The 21940-nt window shown below is 44.1% G+C and overlaps 1 protein-coding gene across 1 annotated transcript; it reads left to right on the top strand.

Annotated features, from left to right (window-relative positions):
• The first annotated feature begins 7258 nt into the window (after positions 1-7258).
• Positions 7259-20145, top strand: IL17D (interleukin 17D). Its single transcript, XM_065649624.1, has 4 exons — positions 7259-7296; positions 7426-7724; positions 17228-17513; positions 19978-20145. The coding sequence occupies exons 1-4, from the start codon at positions 7282-7284 to the stop codon at positions 19981-19983; spliced, it is 606 nt and encodes a 201-aa protein (XP_065505696.1). The 5' UTR covers positions 7259-7281; the 3' UTR covers positions 19984-20145.
• The last annotated feature ends 1795 nt before the right edge of the window (positions 20146-21940 follow it).

The following is a 21940-nucleotide window of genomic DNA, read 5'->3' as shown; positions in this document are numbered from 1 at the left end:
TTCAAGCAAAAGCATTTAGCCAGGTTTGGTTGTGCAAAACAGACTCCATCTGCACAAGCCACACTGCAGGTATGTGCTTCCAGCACCATTTTAGCCCTGATTTTGTGTTTATCATTTTAGAATTAGCAGATCATTTAAAATTCCTGAATAAAGTTTTGATAAATGTGATAGCACTGCTATTGTATTAGTTTATTTAGTTTTTTAATCTTTGGAAGGCAGCAGTACTAAACCCAGGAAAATGTTAATCCTCTGGAAGAACTGACTCATGCACTATTTTAGCTTGTATTATCACGAGAAAGGCATTCGTCACAATATTAAACAATTTCCAGTTGACCTCTTGGGCCTAAGATATTCTTGAAGTTGTCTTCAGGATGTGCTGGATTCAGTTAGATACAAGTTACCTTTCTCTTTACAAGTATGAAAAATGTCTCTTTGTACAGTAGGCGCTCTGGTAATGACCTTATGAATCGCTGAAATTTTACAAAACATACAGAAATTCAGTTTCCTTGGATAAAGGGATAAAGGTGGAAAGTAACCACAGCAGTTCTATCCCCTGAAACAGACATTTGCCTCCTTGATTGTCTCGAGAGTCTTCTGTGTATATTACTGCTTCAAAAGTGGCCAGGGGAAAAAAACCTTTGAGAATAGCTCTTAAAGGCTATGGACACTCTAGTTGGTTACCTTGGTGATGAGCATCTCAGCAGCATAAATAGCCAAATTAAAATATTATCCAGGTAATAATTGTTTGGGTTTTTTTTCCTAAACAAGCCTAACTCCGCAATATCAAGTATTCTTATTCACATATTTAATGTTTTGCTCTGAACATCCTTCACTACAGATTGCCTAACTCATTAATTTTAAAACAAAGCTATTCTAGAGTAATGTGGGACTTGAAAGCTGTACAAACAAAGTACAAACAGTCATGCGAGTCTTATGATGAAGAGCTGTTTCTCTTCTTGGTTCCTTTGCAAGAGTTGTATGAGACTGTAAGAAATTAATCTCATTTGCTAAGCTTTGATTGTTCCTGATTTCAAAGGCACAGATTCTCAGCTTTTCAATAGAAAAGCTATTTTTAACCTGTTTGCTTCTCAGTTTCTAACTTTTCAGAATAAAGGCCATTAAGGATTCTGCACTTTGCAAGAATTCAGTTTTGCAAAGCTAACTTGCCTGACAACTGTAAAATACGCTGAGGTTCTGCTGTAGAAGATGCTACACCATGGAAGCTGCAAAGTGGTGTGATAATGGTTACAAACGCAGGGAAGAAGGAACAGGAGCAGAATCAGCAGTCTGGGTGACAGGTATCTGCAAAGACAATGTAAAAGAGAAGGACATGTTTGGGGAGTAATTTATTTCCCTGTCTGAAGATTTATACCTACTGGTGATGCCAGCTGAATGTTTGTTCTACACAACAATATGAGTTGTTCAACTTGAAAATCTACATGATGATTTTTTAAAATGTTTTTCACATCATTATTTCAGATAGAGATGAGGTCTCATTAATGTACATGCTGCTGCAGCAGGATGGGGATGAGCTTTTGAAATATGTCAGTTTAGGGCAATTGTATCATTGCTGTGACAAGCACATTACTATAGCATCATTAATAATGCTTGTTACAATAATGTGCTTTATTTATGTGTGAACCATAGTATCTGGAACCGGCTGCTGTGGAAGACAATGATCCCAACCAAGAGAAAGTCCTGATGAAGTTGCTCATTGCTGATTTGATGTGTCTGGGAAGGGCTACATTCTCACACCTTCTGGCAGGTTTTCATAATAATTCTAATAGTTCTGAAACAACTTTCCAAATTATCCTAATCATCTGATGATAAAATACTTGAACAGGATTTTTCTTCTCCTCCTATGACATATTTTTTCTCCAGCTGTTACTAGCAATGTAAGACTGAAGATAGAAACCTTGTGTGTTTTTTGTACATGTCAGTGTTTAACATTGTATGAACCATGCTCCCTGATGGAATTGTGCAGAAATCTTATTTCTTATGAATATGAACTCACTAAAAATGTCTGCCTTATTCTTGCACAGCTCAGTTTTCTTTTGAACATCCTGATTTTCTCAGAGCACGTGTTTGTGGAACTGAACTTCTTATTAACTATCTGGCATTGATCACTATAGTGATAATCTCAGGAAAAGGCAGCTGCCAGTCTTTTTCCATTACTCAGTGGATTTCCTTCTGTCTGTCCTATCAGCAGCAGGTTTCTCTTCCCCTTTCTCTCAAACTTTTCCCGCTTGTTTTTGTTAAAAAGGGATAACGTAATGTGAATAAGGGAGGATAGGAAATGGTAAGGCACACCATGAAGCTCACCAGAATCCAGTTAAAAAGAACATGAAGATTGGATCATATTACAATTCATATATGAAATGATTGCACAGAAGGAGGTGAAGTGTTATCTTCATTTGTAATTTTGGGACAGGAAAGTGGAAAGTTTACAATAACGTATTGTTGAAATACAAAAGGGCAACACCAGAAGCTTGTGTTTGATTGATAAGAACACTTACGAATAATAGAAAATAGTTGTCACCGTTTGCCAGCAAGTACAAAAGTGCCTACAATGTATTAGAGAACAGAAGTCCAGGAATCTTCCACGGATGTAGAATATTGTAATAAAAATGTTTGCATTGGTGTGAATGGTAAGGAAATGTGAACACATGGGTGCAAAATAACAGCAGGAGGAGGGCTATAAAAACAGCATGTGTTGCTGACATCCACGGAAGCAGGTCATCAAGATCCTAGCATGCGTCTACCTGCGGTTCCCCAGGACAACCAGATCTGAAACAGAGGCATTGACTAACTCCTGATGACTCACAGAAGTGGGACAGGATGGAGAGATTAATCACTGTCAGCTCCTGATGTACAATGAGGGGCATCCAAAAGTGGCACCCTCCTAAAAAGAACCCAGTAAGTCTAGGGAATAGGCCCGTAAACTGGTACCCCTTGTCCTCCATGTCACTGCAAGCCATCCTGGACAGACTCCCTGGATACGGGTGTCGCTGCCAGACTGCTCGGTGGACTGCCTACATGCATCCTGGTGCTTGTGTGGACAAAAGTGTGTTAGGGGCTGGAATCAGTTGTGTTTTAACATAAATTAGTATTTCCTTACTATGAGATAACACATTGAGCTATGTTGTCGCTGTAGTGCTGTAACATGTCTTTCTGCGGTCATTATGTTCTCAGGATTTACTAAAAGAGAGGAATTCTGCAATAAACAATTCAACACCCATTCATATAATTATAACGTGTGAGATGAAATGCTCTATTTAGCAAAATAAAGGGTCATCTCTAGTGGTAACGTACAGAAGAGGACAAGCATTCCTAGGGGTGGGTTCATCCATCCTGACACAGTTCTGAAGCAGTTCAGATGATCACAATCACCAGAGCACAGAATCAAGTCTCTCGTGGTATCTGTCAGCAACATATCGTTTACAAATTTAGAAGTCTAAATGTAGGAATGCATTGAAAATGCCTAAACATATTTATGTAGAGCCATATCTCAGACTGCCCAGGACATTCACATGAAGCTGCCATGTATGACACACAATCTATGGGATGTCTCTGAAGTGGCCCCTGGCGATTGGGACAGATACTCTAAGGTATCTGAAATGCACTATACACCCATCTTTAAGCACTTGAATTATTCTGTGCAGAGAGGTCTTTTTTACCAAAACTAATCTATGATTCTAGATACATGTACAGAAATCTTTCTCTATAAATCTGTATATTTTACAGAAACATTTCCTGACATAATGGAAGAGGGGAGCCAATCAGAGGGTGCTGTGACATCATGTCGGTATGATGGTTTCAGAACATGACAACTGTCCGATCACAGCTGGAAACAGTATGAAAAATGTGAGGGTGTGACATCACAGTGTCCCTGGCAGCCAAGAGGGCCAACGTGTCCTGGGTGCATCCAGCCCAGCATGGCCAGCCGGGCAGGGAGGGGATTGTCCCGCTCTGCTCTGCACTGGTGCGGCCTCACCTGGAGCACTGGGTGCGGTTCTGGGTGACACAGGATAAAAAGAATATTAAGCTACTGGAGAGTGTCTGGAAGAGGGACATGAAGTTGGTGAAGGGTTTGGAGAGGAAGCCGTATGAGGAGTGGCTAAATTCACTTGGTTTGTTCGGCCTGGAGAAGAGGAGACTGAGAGGAGACCTCATGGCGGCTGCAGCTCCCTCACAAGGGGAGGAGGAGGGGCAGGCACTGAGCTCTTCTCTTTGGTGACCAACAATAGAACCTTGGGGAATGGCAGGAAGATGTGCCAGGGGAGGTTTAGGTTGGGCATTAGGAAAAGGTTCTTCCCCCAGAGGGTGGTGGACACTGGAACAGGCTCCCCAGGGAGGTGTCACGGCCCCAGGCCTGACAGTGTTCAAGCAGAGACTGGACAACACCCTCAGACACGTGGTGTGAACTGTGGGGTTGTCCTGGGACAGGAGTTGGACTCGATGATCCTTTGGGTCCCTTCCAACTCAGGACATTCTGTGATTCTATGTACACAGTGGGCAAGGGCTTCCTGTTGTCACATATTGCTGGGAATGCTGTAAGGGGTGGCTGGGCCTGCCAGCCAGCCACAGGCCAAGATGAGAGCATGTGCGCGATGACACTGTCAGAAATGGCAAATACCTGCCATAAAATGGCACCCCAAACAACATGGTGGCCCCTGTGAATGTTGTAGGAGGGAACTCCCCACTCTGAGTCCCTTCTTGGGCTGTCAGGACAGGGTGGCTGGTGTCAGGAAACGGCCGTGAGTGAACCGCAGAGCTGTGTGAAAACAAGTGGCTCATGTTTTCCAATCTGGCGGCTCGGTGCCATTACAAAGAGCCAAGGGTCATGTCTGTTGGCCAGCAGGATGAGGCAGGACACAGTCTGTGGGCTCCATACAGATTTCACCACCGAGTCAGTTGCTGTCAACGGCACAGGCAGGTTGTTCTGTGCTCAGCCACTGGGAATTTTCACCTGAGGCCATCGAAGGAAGATATCTCACTTTTAGAAAAGAGCCATGAGCCACGGAATTCCCTACAGATTCATATAAATGTGCATATGGCTGCTATTCTGAATTTACTGATTGAAATGTTATCACATATTGCATCAAGTCAACGACAGACTTACTATTACTAAAGATTTTTCCCAATACTTCATTATATAGGTATGTTATACTCCCTCAAATTGTCAGAAAATTATAAATCAAAGTCAATGACAATGATACTGGTACGTTAGTAATATCTTAGTAACTTCTCAAAGTCATAGTAGAACCTAAGTTTTGCCAAAGTAAGTGATATTTTTATGATTCAGATGTCTCTGGGGTAGACTATGCCGTGAGAGCCAGCATAGCGTTATTTCAATTCCCATGTAGTGGAATATCATTTGCTGCCCTTCTGTGATTCTTCTTATTATTACTTGAATCAATGAGATTGCTAACCAGGCAATACAATGGAACTAATGTACACAATTAGAATATTGCCTAGAAAAGACTCAAAGCCTTAGGCTCACTGACAATTTAATGTTTGTGCTGTTGTTTGCTCTCCTGCTCTGATTTTTTGAGGCGGACCTCTACAAGAAACGTCAATGCATACAAAGGAAGTGCTTAAATTCATGTTTTGCAAAGCCAAGTGTGACATCCTCACGCTACTCAGAAAGCATGAAACAGGAAGAGTAATATAAAAAGATCTGTCATGATAAATATTAGTCATGTTGGCACACGTATCACTTAAAGGTGTTGAAGTGACACAAGGCGTGACCATAGAGCTCGGGGTTAGACTGGACGGGGCTAAATGGACAGCTACCTTGCTCCCATCTGTCACCTGAGGGTACAAGTGCAAAGGAGAGTTTTGAATTCGATTTGAAACAAAGTCTTTCCTCAGAGTCAAAACATGACTTAAATCCCACACAGTTCAAGATTAAGATACTGCTCATGAGTGAAACTGACCTGTGATGGACAAGGTACCAACAACACTAAAAATCACACTTCAACTCCATCACTTTTCAGAAACCATGAAATCAAGACGCTTCATTACATTAGGAATGCCAGGTCATTCTGTTTCAATTCCAGCCCGGACTGTGAGGCTGATGTTTTTTATATCTGTGGTGCAAATATTTGATTCAAGTGACGAATACTAAAAGGCTGTTTTTAGGGAAACCATTTCAGTGGACCTCATCTTTCATGACCTGGAGTACTACAGATGCTTATTTTTGTGGGTTGCGCCAGAGACCCTGACTATATTGTATTATGTGTCTGTTAAAAATACCAGTAAACCAGCACAGAATGGATGGAGAAGTTATTAGAGGTGAGACTCACCTCAGTCTCATTTAGACAAAGTATGATGCAAGTTTCTCACCTTCTGAAGCAGGTTTTTCAGCTAGAGGAGAGTGACATTGTAGTGGGTGTCTGCTGTAGCTCAACTCAGTCTGAGGAACAAGTGGATGAGGTCTACAGACAGCTCCACGCAGCCTCATGTTTGTGAGCCCCAGTCCTGCTGTGGGACTTCAGCCACCCCAGTGTCTGCTGGAGGATCTACACAGCCAGGCTGTTTCTGGAGAAGCAAACCAGAGGTGCTACCTGGAGCTGGGCATGTTGGAGATCCAAAACCCCTACAAGGAACAGTGCTGGTTGCTCCAAAGTGACTGAAAAGGTCTGGACTGCAGAAATCCCCTCCTCGGCTGCAGTTATATGGCCAGAGTTTTGCTATTTTCAGCCATAAAACTCCACATTTTTTCTAATGAGCCTTGACACCTGGGCTCCCACTGGGCCCAAACCATCCTGCCTCAGCCTCGATCTCATGCCCTGTCCTGGTGGGTCCAGCTCAGGGCTCAGAGGTCCAGCAGGCTGGAGGAGAGCGCAGCTCATCTCCACGGCACCGATGCTGTGGAAGGGAGCGCCCGGCTCCTCACAGAGCAGAGGAGGGGATGGGGTCCGCGCAGCCCTTGAGGGACCGTGACACCCCCTAGAACTGCAGCGAGAGCCGGGCGGGTCCCCCGCGGGATTGCTGCCACCGGTCCCCGGGGCAGGAGGGCATCTGGTGGCGGACCGAGCCCGCCCGTCCCGCGGGGCAGGGTGGCGGGTCCGCGCCGAGTGCGGGACGGGCCAGACCCCGGCGCTGAGCGCTCGCCTGCTCCGTGAGCGCCTAAAATGTTCCTGGCATGCGAGGCCAGGGGAGATGCAGTGAGGAGCGGGGCACTTTTCCAACAGCTCCTCCGCCGAGAGAGCCAGTGGCACGGCGCGGCTCCGCACCCCGCCGCTCTCCTCGGCTTCCTCGAGCAGCCCGACCGCCATGCAGCGAGGCAGGGTAAGGGGCTGCGGGCCGGGGACGGGCAGGGCTGCCCGCGGGGGAGCACCTCGATCCCCGGGCGGGGGGCTCCGGGGTGCGGGGGGGGCGCGCCCGGTCCCAGCCCCGCTGACGGCAGCGTCGTTGCAGGTGCGGGCGGCGCTGGCGGCGCTGCTGTGCGCCGCGCTGCTCCCGCTCCGCCCGGAGGCCGTCAAGGCGCCCAAGCGGCCGGCGCGGACCCGAACCTGCGGCGAGCGGCCCGAGGAGCTGCTGGAGCAGCTGTACGGGCGGCTGGCGGCCGGCATGCTCAGCGCCTTCCACCACACCCTGCAGCCCGAGCCGCCGGGCCGCCAGCACAACGCCAGCTGCCCGGCCGGGGCTCGGCCGGCCGCCGACAAGAGGTTCCGGCTCCCCGTCAACCTGCGGAGCGCCTCGCCGTGGGCTTACAGGTGACTCCGGGGCGCGGGGGGAACGGGGCGAAGCGGTGCCGAGGTCCCGGCGGGCTGACGGGCCGGTTCCGCTGTGCGGGACGCGCCCGCGGCTTCGCGCCTTCCCGGCGCGGTGCCCTGGGGCGGTGCGGGGGGCGCCGCTCCTGAGGGACCCGGGCAGCCCGGGTGAGAGGCGTGAGAGCAGGCGGATGAACAGGCGGATGTAAGGTAAATACGTAAGAACAGCTGGTGTGAGGAGTGCGTCTAATGAGCAGAAGGAGAAATGGAAAACGAATGTGGTGGAGCAAAGCCGTGAGATGGAGCTCACAACCCTCCCCGCCCGGGAGCACAGACCGCAACTCACAAAGTCACTTCTGCAAATTATCGCATGTGAACTTCACTCAGAGGCTCCTCAGCAAAGCAGCATCACCAAGAAAGTCTCTCCTGACTTTGAAGCCGACCCAAGGGGGCTCAGATGCTTTTCCTGAGATGTGATTCCAGACACTGTGCCGGTTTCTAAAATATATCAGAGTACAGCGTGTGTTCTGGTTACTGTGCTGCGCATTCACGCACCCTGCAGCCAGCGCTCCCCAGGGCTTGCTGTCCAGCTGCTGTAGGAGCGCAGGCAAGCAGCGAGTGCTGCCGCTTTCTAGATCCGCGTTTTCAATTGCCGCTTTGCAAACCTGCCTCCCCTGAGGCGGAACGCGGGCTGACAGACTGTTTTTGAAGGGGCATAATAGTAACTAGGTAAAGTAAATCTGTTATTAGGCTGGTTGATACACAAAACAAGGGTCTGTGCTTCTGCAGGGAACGCTGGAAAAGCTTGGAAACCACAGATCTAGATCACTAAAACCAGCGTGTGATCCCATTCTCACCATCAAGGCTTCTGGTAGTTTTGTCTGAATGAGACTGACAAAGTTGGGTACTCTGTTTTCAGCTTTCTGTAAAGACACTGCAGACAACAGGAAGCTAAAACATGCACAAACTTAAAAGGAACTGACTTTCCTCTTACTTTCTGGACACTATCCTTTGTATATACCTTGATGCAGTTACTGTGTATTCAGCAAACTTAAATATCTCTTTGTTAGTGATCTCCAATAAACATTCATTTTGTGGCATGGTTTTTGCTCGCTTTTAGTTTAAAAAGTAATCCTACTGAGAGAAAAATGGTTTATTTGCTCAATAAGCCTTTCATAAACAAAGTATTTTTAGAATTAGTATTTTTAGTAATACATTTTCTGTAAGCAGACTGAGGATTTTTTTTAAGCTACCTAAGCGTGCAAAAATACCAAATATGATGAATGGAACACCTACCATTAGGCTCAGGTATTTTTTATGTGGGTTTTGCCACACACTAGTGCTACCAGAAAATTGTTCTTCTGGTCTGAAAACAGTGACTGCCATGCTCACATCTTGTTGGGCAGGTATTTATTTTCAGTTGGAGCTCTATATAGACTTCTTAACAGAGAACCAGCTGCTGTTTGGGGCTTGTCTTACAAAAAGTTTATTAAGAAACTATAAATCCACTGTACTTTTCGTCAAAATGTTTTCAAACAGACCACTAACCGTTCACATAGAAGTAACTTGATGACATCTCCAAGCTAGAAATTTTAAAAGATAGTGCAAAAAAGTATTACAGCATCAAAAGCAAGATCTAAAATTGTATTTAGGGGAAAATTGGTTTCTTTAGGATACAGAGGCCTGAGTACGCTGTCTAGTTGACCGATCTTATTTACAGCTGTTTTCTCAATCCCATTTTTACTGTATCATTAGTGTACAGTGAGACAGCAACAGACATTGCAAGATGTGTAATGAAAGTGTAAAATGTAAAAATGCTCATTATGAACAGTAGGGTGTATTTGCTATTACAATCTACTATTTCATAGATTTTGAAGCCAGATAAAAACATTGCGAAGACTGGTCTGATCTGTGGTGTCCACCTGGTTACTCTGGAAGCAAGCTCCTAAATCCCAGTAAAGCTACTGCATATCTTTAAAAAGGACATATGTCTCTCCATTAAAGATTGCAAGTAATGGCACATTACATCTTGTCAACGGTTAACCAATTTCAGTGGTATGATCCCAACAATTTCTTCTCTGTGGCTGGGGTGTTAAACTGAAAAAGTACACACAGCTCTCTTCTGTAGTGCCGAACTTTCTTGACAAACCTACTTGCATGTTAATGTTTTCTCATAAATTGCTCCCCTTCACTCATTTGTTGCTGTCTCCTGAACTGTGTCCTGAATCACCAGCATTGTTCTAGTAGCGAATGCGCAGAAATTAATTCACTGTAGGCAGCTCCCTGATGGGACACCCCTCAAAGCACAAATTTGACTATTTAGAACTTGCATCAGAATTCCTGCCCTGTTTCAGCGTGTGTCACAGACATCCTGTGCTCCAACTTATTTTCTGCCCTTGAAGAGTTACAGTGCAATTGACTTCTGCTCTGTGCACAAAGGGTCTTTTTTCTTTTGGACCTGCATTTAATGTCTGAGATATCTCATGCTGTTTCTCTGTCTTCATTGGTGTTGCAGCAGTTCCCGTTGTTACCATCTGCAGATTTCATTAACATGCTGTTTTTAGTCCCTGTTCCAGGGCATTAATAATAATGATATTAAGTCTGGCTCTACTTACCTTCCCCTGCATATCTCCCTAGGCACCTGTTCCCAGCTGCTTAACACTTCTTCTTGTAATTCTTCTGCTCACATGACAGTTCAGTTCAAGTCAACTGAAATTTTTGCGTATCAGCATTTGTGAGAAAGAAACACATGTATTACTTAGGGATGTGTGTATAACACTCACTCTACTGCATCATGTACATCCAAGTTTGTCATTCTATTTAGTGTGGAAGAATTAGGTTTGATTTGCTCAAAGTACAGATGATCTCTGTGTGGCTTCTTTCCTTGTCTTTGTTCTGTGCTTACTATTTATTTTCTATTACTTGGTCGTCAGTTTGGTTATACGAAAATCAAGACTTACAACATTTTTGGCTTGCTACAACCTAGAGATACAGGAGTTGCACATGGATCGCACCACAGATCCATCTGCGTCACAACCCTGCTGCTGGAAGCAACCAGCAGTTGGTATTGGAGGCTGAAGTTAGAGGAAGAATGTTAGGTCATCTGCCTGATACTGAAACTCCATCCTGATGGAGGATCCTCCATACTGAGGAGATTGGTATATAACTCAGAGCACAGGGCTTAATCACCCAAATTGCTCTTCACCTCACAGAGCTATAAAGAGACAGCAGAATTCCCTGGAGTCAGTTGAGTGGAGTGAAATCTTGAGCCTACTGGATTTGCTCAATACTTCAGGAAGTTGGTCTAAGAATTATCCAGGTTTTTAAAAAAATAGAGCCATCAGAAGCTCTGCTCTGAAGTCATCAGGCTGTGAAATCATCAGGCCAACTGTGTGCCAGCTTGTGACATTGATCCAGGAGTTGCTTGTCCTTTTTAGTAGCATTACATGGACAGCCAATGAAATCCAGAAAGCCTGCCCATACAAGGAGGTACTGTCACGTGCCATGGTCCTTGGCCATCGCTATGGCTCACAGTTGCATCACAAGAATTAGTGCTAGGGGTTGTCCTACCATCTAGGGATCCCTGGCGACAGCACAGTGTGGTTAGAATAGAATCATAGAATCATTTCAGTTGGCAGAGACCCTCAGGATCATCAAGTCCAGCCATAACCTAACCCTAGCACTAAACCATGTCCCTAAGAACCTCGTCTAAATGTCTTTTAAACACCTCCAGGGATGGTGACTCCACCACTTCCCTGGGCAGCCTGTCCCAATCCCTGACAACCCTTTCTATGAAGAAATATTTTCCAGTATCCAATCTAAACCTCCCCTGGCACAACTTGAGGCCATTTCCTCTTGTCCTATCACTTGCTACTTGGGAGAAGAGACCAACACCCTCCATGCTACAACCTCCTTTCAGGTAGTTGTAAACAGCGATAAGGTCTCCCCTCAGCCTCGTTTTCTCCAGGCTAAACAGCCCCAGTTCCCTCAGCTGCTCCTCATCAGGCTTGTGGTCTAGACCCCTCAGCAGAATTGTCGCCCTCCTCTGCACTCTGTATAGTATTTCAATATCCTTCTTATGGTGAGGAGCCCAAAACTGAACATAGGATTCAAGATGGGGCCTCACCAGTGCCAAGTACAGTGACACAATCACTTCCCTGGTCCTGCTGGCCACACTGTTCCTGATACAAGCCAGGATGCTGTTGGCCTTTTTGGCCACCTGGGCACACTGCTGGCTCATGTTCAGCCAGCTGTCGATCAACACCCCCAGAACATCTTACAGTATGCATAGAGTTAATGATTTTGATTGGAGGTTATTTACTGCTGCACAGTAAGGAGAAATAATCCGCAGCATTTCTCAGCATCTTTTTATTAATGGAATTCCTTCGTAGCCTCTTTTCCTGTAGAGTTCCTAGGAATCAACATTTAGTAAGAGAGGTATTTAACTTTTATTATCAGCGTTAATCTGAACATGAAATCCCGTGTTAGCCAGTGCCTTTCTCAGACATTGCCCAGCTTGTTTTTCCTGCTTTTCAAAAGTCAGCTTCAGTTTATAAGCATCCTTGGTTTAGAGCTCATCTACATAAAATCTTAATAAAAGTACTACAGGCAAGTCTGTCTTTCCTGGTAAAAGCCAAGCCTGTCTGCAGTGCTTTTAAAGAAAGTCATACTAGAGGGGCTTTCCTTTAAACAATAGTCAAATGATTTTCAAGAACCTTATCAAAGACGTTTTCCATGATTTATCATTATCACGTGGCACAGTGTGCATATCCCAAAGATGCCGCAGAGAGAAAGAATACAAGGGGACGCAGAACTGCCGTCCTTTTTGAGTACATGTTCATACAACTCTTCAGAAAACCGCTGTTAGCACTAGGCTATTTTATGAAAACACTGTACTTACTACCTGTATATAAAACAAACCAAGCATAATGTGAACAAAAGAACATCTGCCGTAGAGAAGTAAATGCCTTGCCAAGAGGGGAAGAAAAATGTTGTTAGCTCTTAATCCCGTAAGTATTTCAGAGTGCAAAGTAAAGGGATGATGATCTGCTTATTAGTCTTATGATAGCATCCAGCTGTTAGCCTAGTGCTGACAGTGATTTTCTGAAGAGTCAGCTCAATCTGCCTGCCCCAGCACAGCATCTGACCCACTGGATTTAGAAGCTTGGAAACTATGAAGTGATAATATTGTTTAAAATACTACATACAAAAGTAGCAGTACAGGACAAGCCAGATTAAGTCTTTGCAAGAGTTTTACTTCTGACAGAGACTTTTCTCTTGAGTTTCCAGCCTTAGTACATAAACGGCAGGAAGTTTGTTTTTCACTGGGAGCTCTCAAAGCGCTCATAGGGTCGTAAAGAAAAGCAGCTTAGAACCAGTCACACCTCATGAGCAGTTCCAGCTCAGTACAAACCTGCGTCTTGTTCCAGCAGATCAAAACACAGCAGCCCGGCATCGCTTGCTGCTCCTGCCGTTTGTAAACCAGGAGCGCTGGCTGGGCAGAGTTAGCCTGACGTACCAGTGTCCCACATTCACAGGACAAGGGCGACCCTCCTCAAAACGGCTGGGCTGTCTAGTTTGCAGCAGTGGCCACAGCAAATGGCACAGGGGTGCAGGGGACACTTGGGTGCCAGTGGAAAGTTGCACTTCTCTGGTTCTCCACCACTCTTCCCAGACGCTTCTGTTGTGTCCACCCTGGTTAGGTGCGTCTGTCTTTACTTACAGGAAAGAGTCAGGGGGAAATTGAAGTATGTGTTTTGCTAAAACACATTTGCCCTGCTCTAGGAGAAGGCATCAAAACATGACCTGTAGTGCTTAGAGAAATGAGGATGCATCAAACTACAGCAGCTGAGTCTGTTGTCATTACATGCACAGAGTGATGATGTTCAGTACATGAAAACAGAGGAAGCAGGTCACACAACTGCATTTATCCAGCTAGGTTACTGGTGTTTGTTAGCAGTTCAGACCCAGATCAGGCTGGGTTCCCTAGAAAGATGAAAATGAGGCTTCAGTTATGTGGCCTTTCTTAAGAGAGGTGAGATGAAGATGCAGAACCTTGGATATGGCTCCAAAGTTTAATGACATTTGAGTTAGGTGTTTAATTTCAGGAGGGATTACTTAGAGTCTTCAGCCTTGAAGTTCTGGTCTGGATGCAAAACCACATCCATATTTCAGATCTGTCTTTGGGTTTGTATCTTCTCTGATTCCATCCAATCCTCACATGGTGGAGTAGAGGTATCTACAGCAAACTTAGCAATACAGGAGATTTTTCTATAGGATGTAGAAAACCACACCATACTTCAAAAAAACCCCTCATTTATACTTGATTTTTGCCACATGGGAATTTGGAGAGGAAGTTTGTTGTAGATCACGATTTCAGTGACAGTGTTCTCTTGTTATCAGTGAAAATTCTGATGTTTGCATCCAGAAGCATGTTAATGCTTTCCAGTAACATCATAAACCAGGTGCTAGAGATAATACAGTGGAGGAAATACCAGTGACTTGACATATGGTGTGTTTAACAATCCACCACTGAAATTATTCACACTTGAGTTTGAAATGGGAATGTATCATGGGAGAAAAGTCTGTATTCCACTTTCTTCCCTTCTGCTGGCTACCAGACATTTTATTTCACATTGGTGTGAGATCCTGTAACATGAAGGTATTTCCTGGGGAAAGTAAGCAAGTATAAATGGGACAGAGAAGCTTTGCAGAAACTATCTGCAACATCACACGTCTGCCTGTGAGAGAAATGGTCAGATTTTTCTGTGAGGAAAACAGATTCCTTAAAAAGACAAAGAATCCAGATTATATGGCCATTGCAGAAAAAAAAGAAAAAAAAAAGTCCCTTTGGTGACAGGATAATCAAGTTTGTGTTTGGCTAAAACTGTGATTCCAGATTTGTTTTCATGTGATAAACTGGTGTTACTTCTGAAAGGACAGGTCCCTTCTGCCTCCCTGATGTTTGTTCACCCTGACTTGTTTGTGTAGGGCTCTGTGTATAAGTGGCAAGACAGCTGAAGGACCAAAATTCAGCTTTTGATGAGGTTACTTTTCAGTTGGATGAACTGATCCATCCTGTGACCAGAAGAACATCAGCACCAACCCAGGGGCGGAGGTGAGGGGGAGAGCCGGGCTGCCTGTGTTGGCAAGTGCAGCTTGTGTTGACTAGAAGTTAACTCCGTAATCACAGCGCGAGGCAGACTGACACTGCCTCTTGCACAGCTGGAAGAAGAGCTTCCACCCCTTCTCATCTCAGAGACCACATCAAAAGATGAAAGGCTAATGCTTTGATACCCAGGAACATGGTACAAACTCTGGTGGGGTTCTGGGAAACACAATTTAGGAATCACTTTAAGGCCATTATATTTTTCAAAATTGGTTACTTTGAAAACTGCTGTGGGAAGGGAGGCGTTGTATATCCAGTTTGTATCACTCTGTAAATAATTATATTGATGATGGGTATTTAATTTATTCATTCTTCTTATGTAATTGCACCACTGCACCTACTGTGTGATGGTCCCATCCTGATCCCAAGTAGAGGATGGTTTAAAACACAGTGCAAGAATTTTTACTGGTTTTGCAGTGCTTCACATCACAGTGAACATTAGAGGCTTGAACATTCTCGTACCAAATCTTCCACTGTTACTCAGTTTTTTAGCCTCAGTTGCTGTGATTTCCTGGCCAAGCACTGGGAAATGATGGATTTAGTTTGCAAGAAAGAAGTGCTCCACTGTTTGGAAAACTTAGCAAGTAAAGAGATGGTAAAATACTGCAACAGGGCCTCTGGGCAGCCTGGGGAGCTCTTCTGGAGGTTTTTAAGAACAGGCTGAGCAAGCTCGGGCAAATAGATCTGAGCCTGTGTGTGTCTTCACGCTCTTTGTGTGCCAGCAACAGCCTGTGGGCTGCTTCTGCTGTGCACCATGTGTAGGTCTGACTGTCTGCTGTGTGAGAGGAGGAGCAGGGACAAAGGGCAGAAGAGGATTTTCTGTTAGCTGACGGGTGGGTAAGTGCCTCTGATAACATTCTGGGGGTCAGCATCCTCACAAAGGGGGGCTGGGCTCTGCACGAGGGGCACCGAGAGGCTGGCAGTGCTGCTGGGCTGAACCCTTCTCCAGCCCGACAGAGAAGTTGTCCCCGCTGCAGCTGTGCAGGGCAACCACTGCTGGAGCGGCGCTGGTTCTGTGACAGTGCGAGAGCAGGAGGTGGTCTGGAGGAACCTTACAGGTACCAAGAGGACAGCTGGCATGGGAGGTTAAACATATTTTAAAATCCTCTTTTTCTGGAGGTGCAAACACCTTTTCTAGAATAATGGCACGCAGTTGCATTAATGTACAAGTTACAGCCATGCCTAGCAACTGCTTCCAGTATCAGCAGGAAAAGCGCGTAAAGAACTAAGCAACAAGTGCAGGGTGTTCCAAAATGATGGACCCAATTTGAAATCACTACCCATTTGAAACTGGGTCCATCTTTTTGAAACACGATGTACATCACCAGCACAATAAGCAGTGTGGCTACACACTCCAGTACATGTACTCCGCTGTGTACTTAAGTCTTTTATTTCAAAAAACAAGCAGACTTTATCAGCTTTTACTCTCTTTGCTAAAAACAATGGCAATAGGTCAGCCAGGATCTGTGTGACTTGAGACCGCAGTATCACGTCTTTGTTTCTGCCTCGAGCATCCAGAGAGGAATGCTGGAACTTGGGCTTTGTTGGTCTAAGCTGTACTTAGGTTACAAGCTTTCCAGCTCCTGCTCATCGGGAATTTCCAGAGGCAGGGCATTAATAAGCAAAAAGAAAGGCTCAAACAATAAACTGTAAGATAATGATGGGCCAATGCTTTACTTCAAAATGTAGCAGGAGAGGGCAGAAAAAACCATTAAGTTTGCATTTTATCTCAGTGTGGGCATGGAAATGTTACTCTGCTGTGGTTACGGGAAGAGACAGAGGAGGTGAACTACAGAAAGAAAAACAGAGTTTTGCTTTCAAGAGGAAGGTACCTTTATAACCCCAAGTATACCAGGGAGCAAAAACTATTGCAGAAATAATAGTACAATTTAGTTCTATTTAAATTACAAATTTTTAAAACATCATGCCATAGCTTTAACAATAATAATGTTAATAAGGATTTATACCAATTTTTTAAGAACTCAAGGCAGATCAAAAGTTTGGAAACGCTCAAGTGTCCTTTTAAATGCTCTGTTTATCCATTCAGTTCAAAATGCAAAATTTACTCTGCTTAAGCCCCTGAATCTCGCATTTCAGAAAGCCAGTCACTTCATACTTCAGCTTGCACTGTAGGACCTGATCAGTTCTATAAACTGTTCATGTTTTTTCTTTACAAATAAGAAGCCAGACAGCAACAGCTACCGCTATTCTTACTGGCAAAGAAAACAAAAACATTATATAAATGTTTATGGTCAAATCACATTATAATAATATTTTTCAGATGAGTGTTTGTATTTTTAGAGATATTAATGCATCTTTATTATTTACTTCCCTATAGAATTTCATATGATCCCACGAGATATCCTAAGTACATTCCTGAAGCATACTGCCTGTGCAAAGGCTGCCTCATGGGGATCTTTGGCGAGGAGAATTTCCACTTCCGCAGCACCCCGGTGTACATGCCAGCCGTCATCCTGCGCCGCACCTCCTCCTGCGCTGGCGGCCGCTACGTCTACACGGAAGATTACGTCACTATCCCAGTGGGCTGCACTTGTGTACCTGAGCAAGAAAAAGAGGCGGAAAGCGTAAATTCCAGCATAGATAAGCAAGAGATGAAGTTGCTGGTAAGTCAGAACAAGCCGTCATCAGAATGAAGAATATATAAAGAGTTGTGTTACAGTGTTGGCCTCATGTCATCATTTCACCGCTTCCGAAAACTGCACCACAGCAGCAAACACATGGACTTACCTTCTTGCTGTACTTATAGTTATTTCAGTTATGAGATGGAAAGTTTTGTCCAGTCTCTCAGATCATTAGAGATGACAATTCACGTTAAGAACTTCTTTAGTTCATGTAAGTATTTGTTGCAAATTCCAGCGTATCTTTTTTTTTTTCTTAGAGCAGAACATTTTATCCTTGCTTATTCACAGTAAATTTTAGAAGATGATGCAATTCTAAGACATGCTAGCTATTACTATAGCAGACTACTGGTTGTAGATATTTTTAAGGAGTCTTTTATACTCTACTTTTAAATACTCTTATATAAAAATCACATAGCTGCTGTACGTGTGCCAAATCAGCACTTAGTTACAACGATATTTTCTCAGGCTGGGAGAGCCTTCCTTTATATTGAATATCTCAACTGCAAGCAGCTTGCTTGGCTGTTATGTCTTTGGCTATTTATACACTACAGCAAGGAAACCTTTGCTGAGTTTGATTTATTCATGAAACAATTTTCTATGAGTTCGCTATTTTTAAACTTGCCAAATTGCTGAGGGTACAAAAGTGTTGAGAAGAAGCATGCTAGAATATTGTAAAACCGCAGTGGGCTTTTCTGATGTGGACTAAGTCTAATTGCACAGAAAATGTCAATTTGAAAAAAACTCACAGTTTGAGTCCAAGAATTCTGTATTAAATTTTGTTCATCATTAACTGCTTAAGTGTTCCTTGTGACAAAACTGTATTCTGTACAGTTGAAAGGACAAAATCTTTTCCACGTTAGGAGAGCAGATTCCTCATTTAAAAAAAAAAAAGTACGAAGGGTAGGCTTCATCTCAGGTATACTGCAGATGAGTAAGCAGGGTAGGTCTTAACTTCTAGATGCTACAGAGGTCATTGAGGTGAGTCTCAGCCAATCCAAACGTGTTAAATCCAACTAGTGTTAAATCCAACTAGTGTTAAATCCAGCTATACAATTAGTGTCACTCATTTTCCACTATGTAACAGACAATCACCTGCAAAAGTGCAGTCTTCCATCTTTGCAGCTTGCAGGAACTTGATGGCAAGCCCTAACAACAAACCCTAGACACACGAGAACTTGCATTTCCAGAAAATGGGACTGAAGGTTGACTCATTTGAGTGAATGATAATCGGGAATAACCAGGTATACCTTGCACAAACGTAACTCTTCAGAGGGCGACAATCACCAAAGCTGATAAATCTCTGAACAGACAGCAGAGAATGCCTTTTATAGCGGAACGATCATGACTGCAATATCATTACAAAAAAGAATAAACACCATATGCAGCAATGTATTTGCTACATCAAGAATCTCAAAATTGGGCTTAATTCATAGTGGAGAAAGTCCCTACACTACACAAACATGCTCCTTTGGAGCGTCATTGGATGAAGAATGCAAAGACTGAGCTAAACAGAATGAACAAGTTCAATGGAGAATGAAAATCATATGACAACTCTTTGTCTTGGTGCATAATTATTGACTGTGCTCCTTATGACTCAGTCTAGTATAACTATTTTTTATAGTGCAATCTGTATAGCTTCTTACAAAGCCTAAAACAACCGTAAGAACTCCAGAAACCAATAAACGATTCCCATCACAATATCGGATTGAAGTTTACAAGAGTGTTTCTTGTGCAGATGCTTTTCCACAATTCTACTTGTCTTCAGATCTGTGTTTCCTCAAATTGTGATGCTTCTATCTCAAGGGGATTCTCAAAGAAGGGTTCAAAGGTCATACAGTGTTTATACTGCTCAGAGAACAGCTAATTGCATAGCTGCTGCTAGCAATTAAAATTACCTGTTCCCTGGAGATTGTAAATAAGTTGCAGCAATTACATCCACTTTTCCTTCCTCCTAATGTGGAAGAACTTCACACCCTCTGAGAAGGGGAAAATGGTTAATCAAAGACAGAAGGGCTCGAAAGGGAAGCACACCCACAAAACTGGAGAAACACTGCATTAGATAATGCTTCAGCAATCTAACCTCTTACGGTTTCACTACTAAATTGTGGGTTTTTTCTGCACACACACATCCACACCAGACAGGGTGAAGTTGGACCTTCAGACTCTGCAGCGTGGAAAGCAAAGTCTCCACAGTAAAAGGCAGTAAAAAGCCCCAACAACAAAAAAATCCCAAACTGCACAGCCCTTAATATTTAGGACATACCCAGAAGACCTACCAGCTAAAGCACTGGCTAAACACTGCCCTCCAGCAAAACTCATCTGTCTGCCAACACACTTTTATTCTACAAATTTGCCTGCAACAAATTAGTTACTAGAGCACATGAATTTATTTGCATGATGTGGAGAAAAATATCTCACTTTATGTTGCAACTCTCTTGTCCTGCAGGCATGAATTATGGAGTCAGTTTGAGGTTTTCGAGTAACTAGAGCATGTTCTGGGAATTCCTGGGAGTCACAGGCGAAGATCAGGTAAATGGAACGCAGTCAGTTTCGCCAACAGATGCTTTAGTTTTACAGACATTGGATGACTGAGAGGAAAGTGATAGAGAACTGCAAAACCCCAATGGATCAATAGATTATGTGTGTTGGTGGCCTCCTTCTTGTCATTCTGCAAAAAGTGCAGAAAGCTTCCTATGGTTACAGGCAACCTCATGGTATCTTAACTCAGAAGCCCATGTTCCTTTTTTAATCCTCACCCTCTTATGTGACAGACTTTTTAGCGCAGCCAATTTGCTTCCTGATCCAGATCATCAGTTAGGCGTCTCTTAAAAGCTACATTTATGCTTTAGCATGAGCAACTGTTTGATAGTAATTTGTTAGCGAACAACTGTTTGTTAATGCTTAACATCAAGAACTATTAGCTACACAAACATTTGTTAACCTTCAAAATATCCTCTCCATGTTACTCATGTGGAAAAGGTTGAGTATTAAATCTAGTTTGCATTTGTTTGGATTTTTTTTTAAGAGGTCATTACATCATGGATTTATATCAGTTTCACTTCAACTGTGGTGTGACATTTTCCAGCTTCTAACTTTCTGGTTGCAGCTGCTGCAGCCTTGCCTTTAATTTGCATGAGAGGAGGGGGGGGTTCATTGGAGTTGCTTCAAGGTTCACAAACTGTTGACACAAGGCAGACATGAAATGCCTCCTTGAACCAAGTCCAGGCCCAATAAATGCAAACAATTCAAAGCTGAAACTATCTGGCAGCTGCAGCTGATTTGAGAAAATTTTTTGTTGTGCCAGGAAAATCTTTTCCTTCAATGAGGTTGTCCCTGGAATACATTAGAAGCCACAAAACACCAAAAAATATCCTGGTAAAGAGATTATTTTCTTCTCTGTAGTATCACTTAAGATAGGTTGGAAAATTCACATCATGCAGGAAGATTGAGAAGAGCCTGAGATACTACTTTTCATTTACTAGCCAGTCATTACATGAAGGTGCAGGTCTGCAGCCATGACTAAACATGAACTCACATGGGGGAACATGAAAGCAGCAAGGGAAAAAGGCTCTGATGTGCTCAGAAACTATAAACACCCATTAATCTTGCTGGGATTAGGGAACAGTCGTAACTACCTGGAGTAGGGCACATGAGGGAGATCTAATAAATCCTACATGTTTTGCTGAGTAGTGGTATGAGCTGCCACTAGTTTTTGCCGCGCTCTCATCTATGGAGGCTGCAGACCATGAGCAGACCCAGAGCAGCAGCACTGCTCTGACACCGGCTGGCGAGGGGCTTCTGCAACCCAAATCCAGCTGCCCAGCTTCCCACCTCGCTGCCCAGCACAGGGGCTGCGCCGTCACCGCGGGAGCGACAAACCCAACCGCCAGAGATGTTCCCACTTGCTCTGGTGCAGAGGGGTGCGGGCAGAGGGGTGGGGAGAGTTGTGTGGTAGAGCAAGGGGCCAACTGTGCAACATCGAGCTGAGAGCAACACCATTTTTAATGAAAAGTGCAGATTAGATTTTAGTGGCAGCAGTACCTTGGACTTCATGCAACAGCATTTTTAGAAATGTCCGATTTCTCATCTAGGGGGAGGAGATGCTGACAGCTGTGGTATATTCTCTGATGGCTGTGGTATATTCCCTTCCACCTACAGCCATCAGGCTGTGCACAAGACCCCAGGTTTGCTCTGCCAAGTGTCCCATTCACACTGTGAACAGGGCACTGCGGTGTCCTGCTGCTGCACAGCGCCTGTCACTGCAGCCAAGAGGCTGTAGTGCACACACCTCTGCAGTCACAAACGCCTCTGGAAAAGTAACATGCTGATAACACTTCACCACAGTCTGTTCAATAGAAAGTTCATACATGACACACCCACAATAAAGCCAATCGCTACTTGACACTGAG

Source organism: Caloenas nicobarica, chromosome 1 (genome assembly GCF_036013445.1).
Source record: "Caloenas nicobarica isolate bCalNic1 chromosome 1, bCalNic1.hap1, whole genome shotgun sequence".
NCBI lineage: Eukaryota > Metazoa > Chordata > Aves > Columbiformes > Columbidae > Caloenas > Caloenas nicobarica.
This window is presented reverse-complemented; position numbering and strand designations above follow the sequence as displayed.

Bases quoted from the DNA above. Each gene is read 5' to 3' on its own strand.
- IL17D (XM_065649624.1), top strand. The intron at 7,725-17,227 runs GTGACTCCGGGG...ACTTCCCTATAG, and splicing joins GCCTCGCCGTGGGCTTACAG to AATTTCATATGATCCCACGA.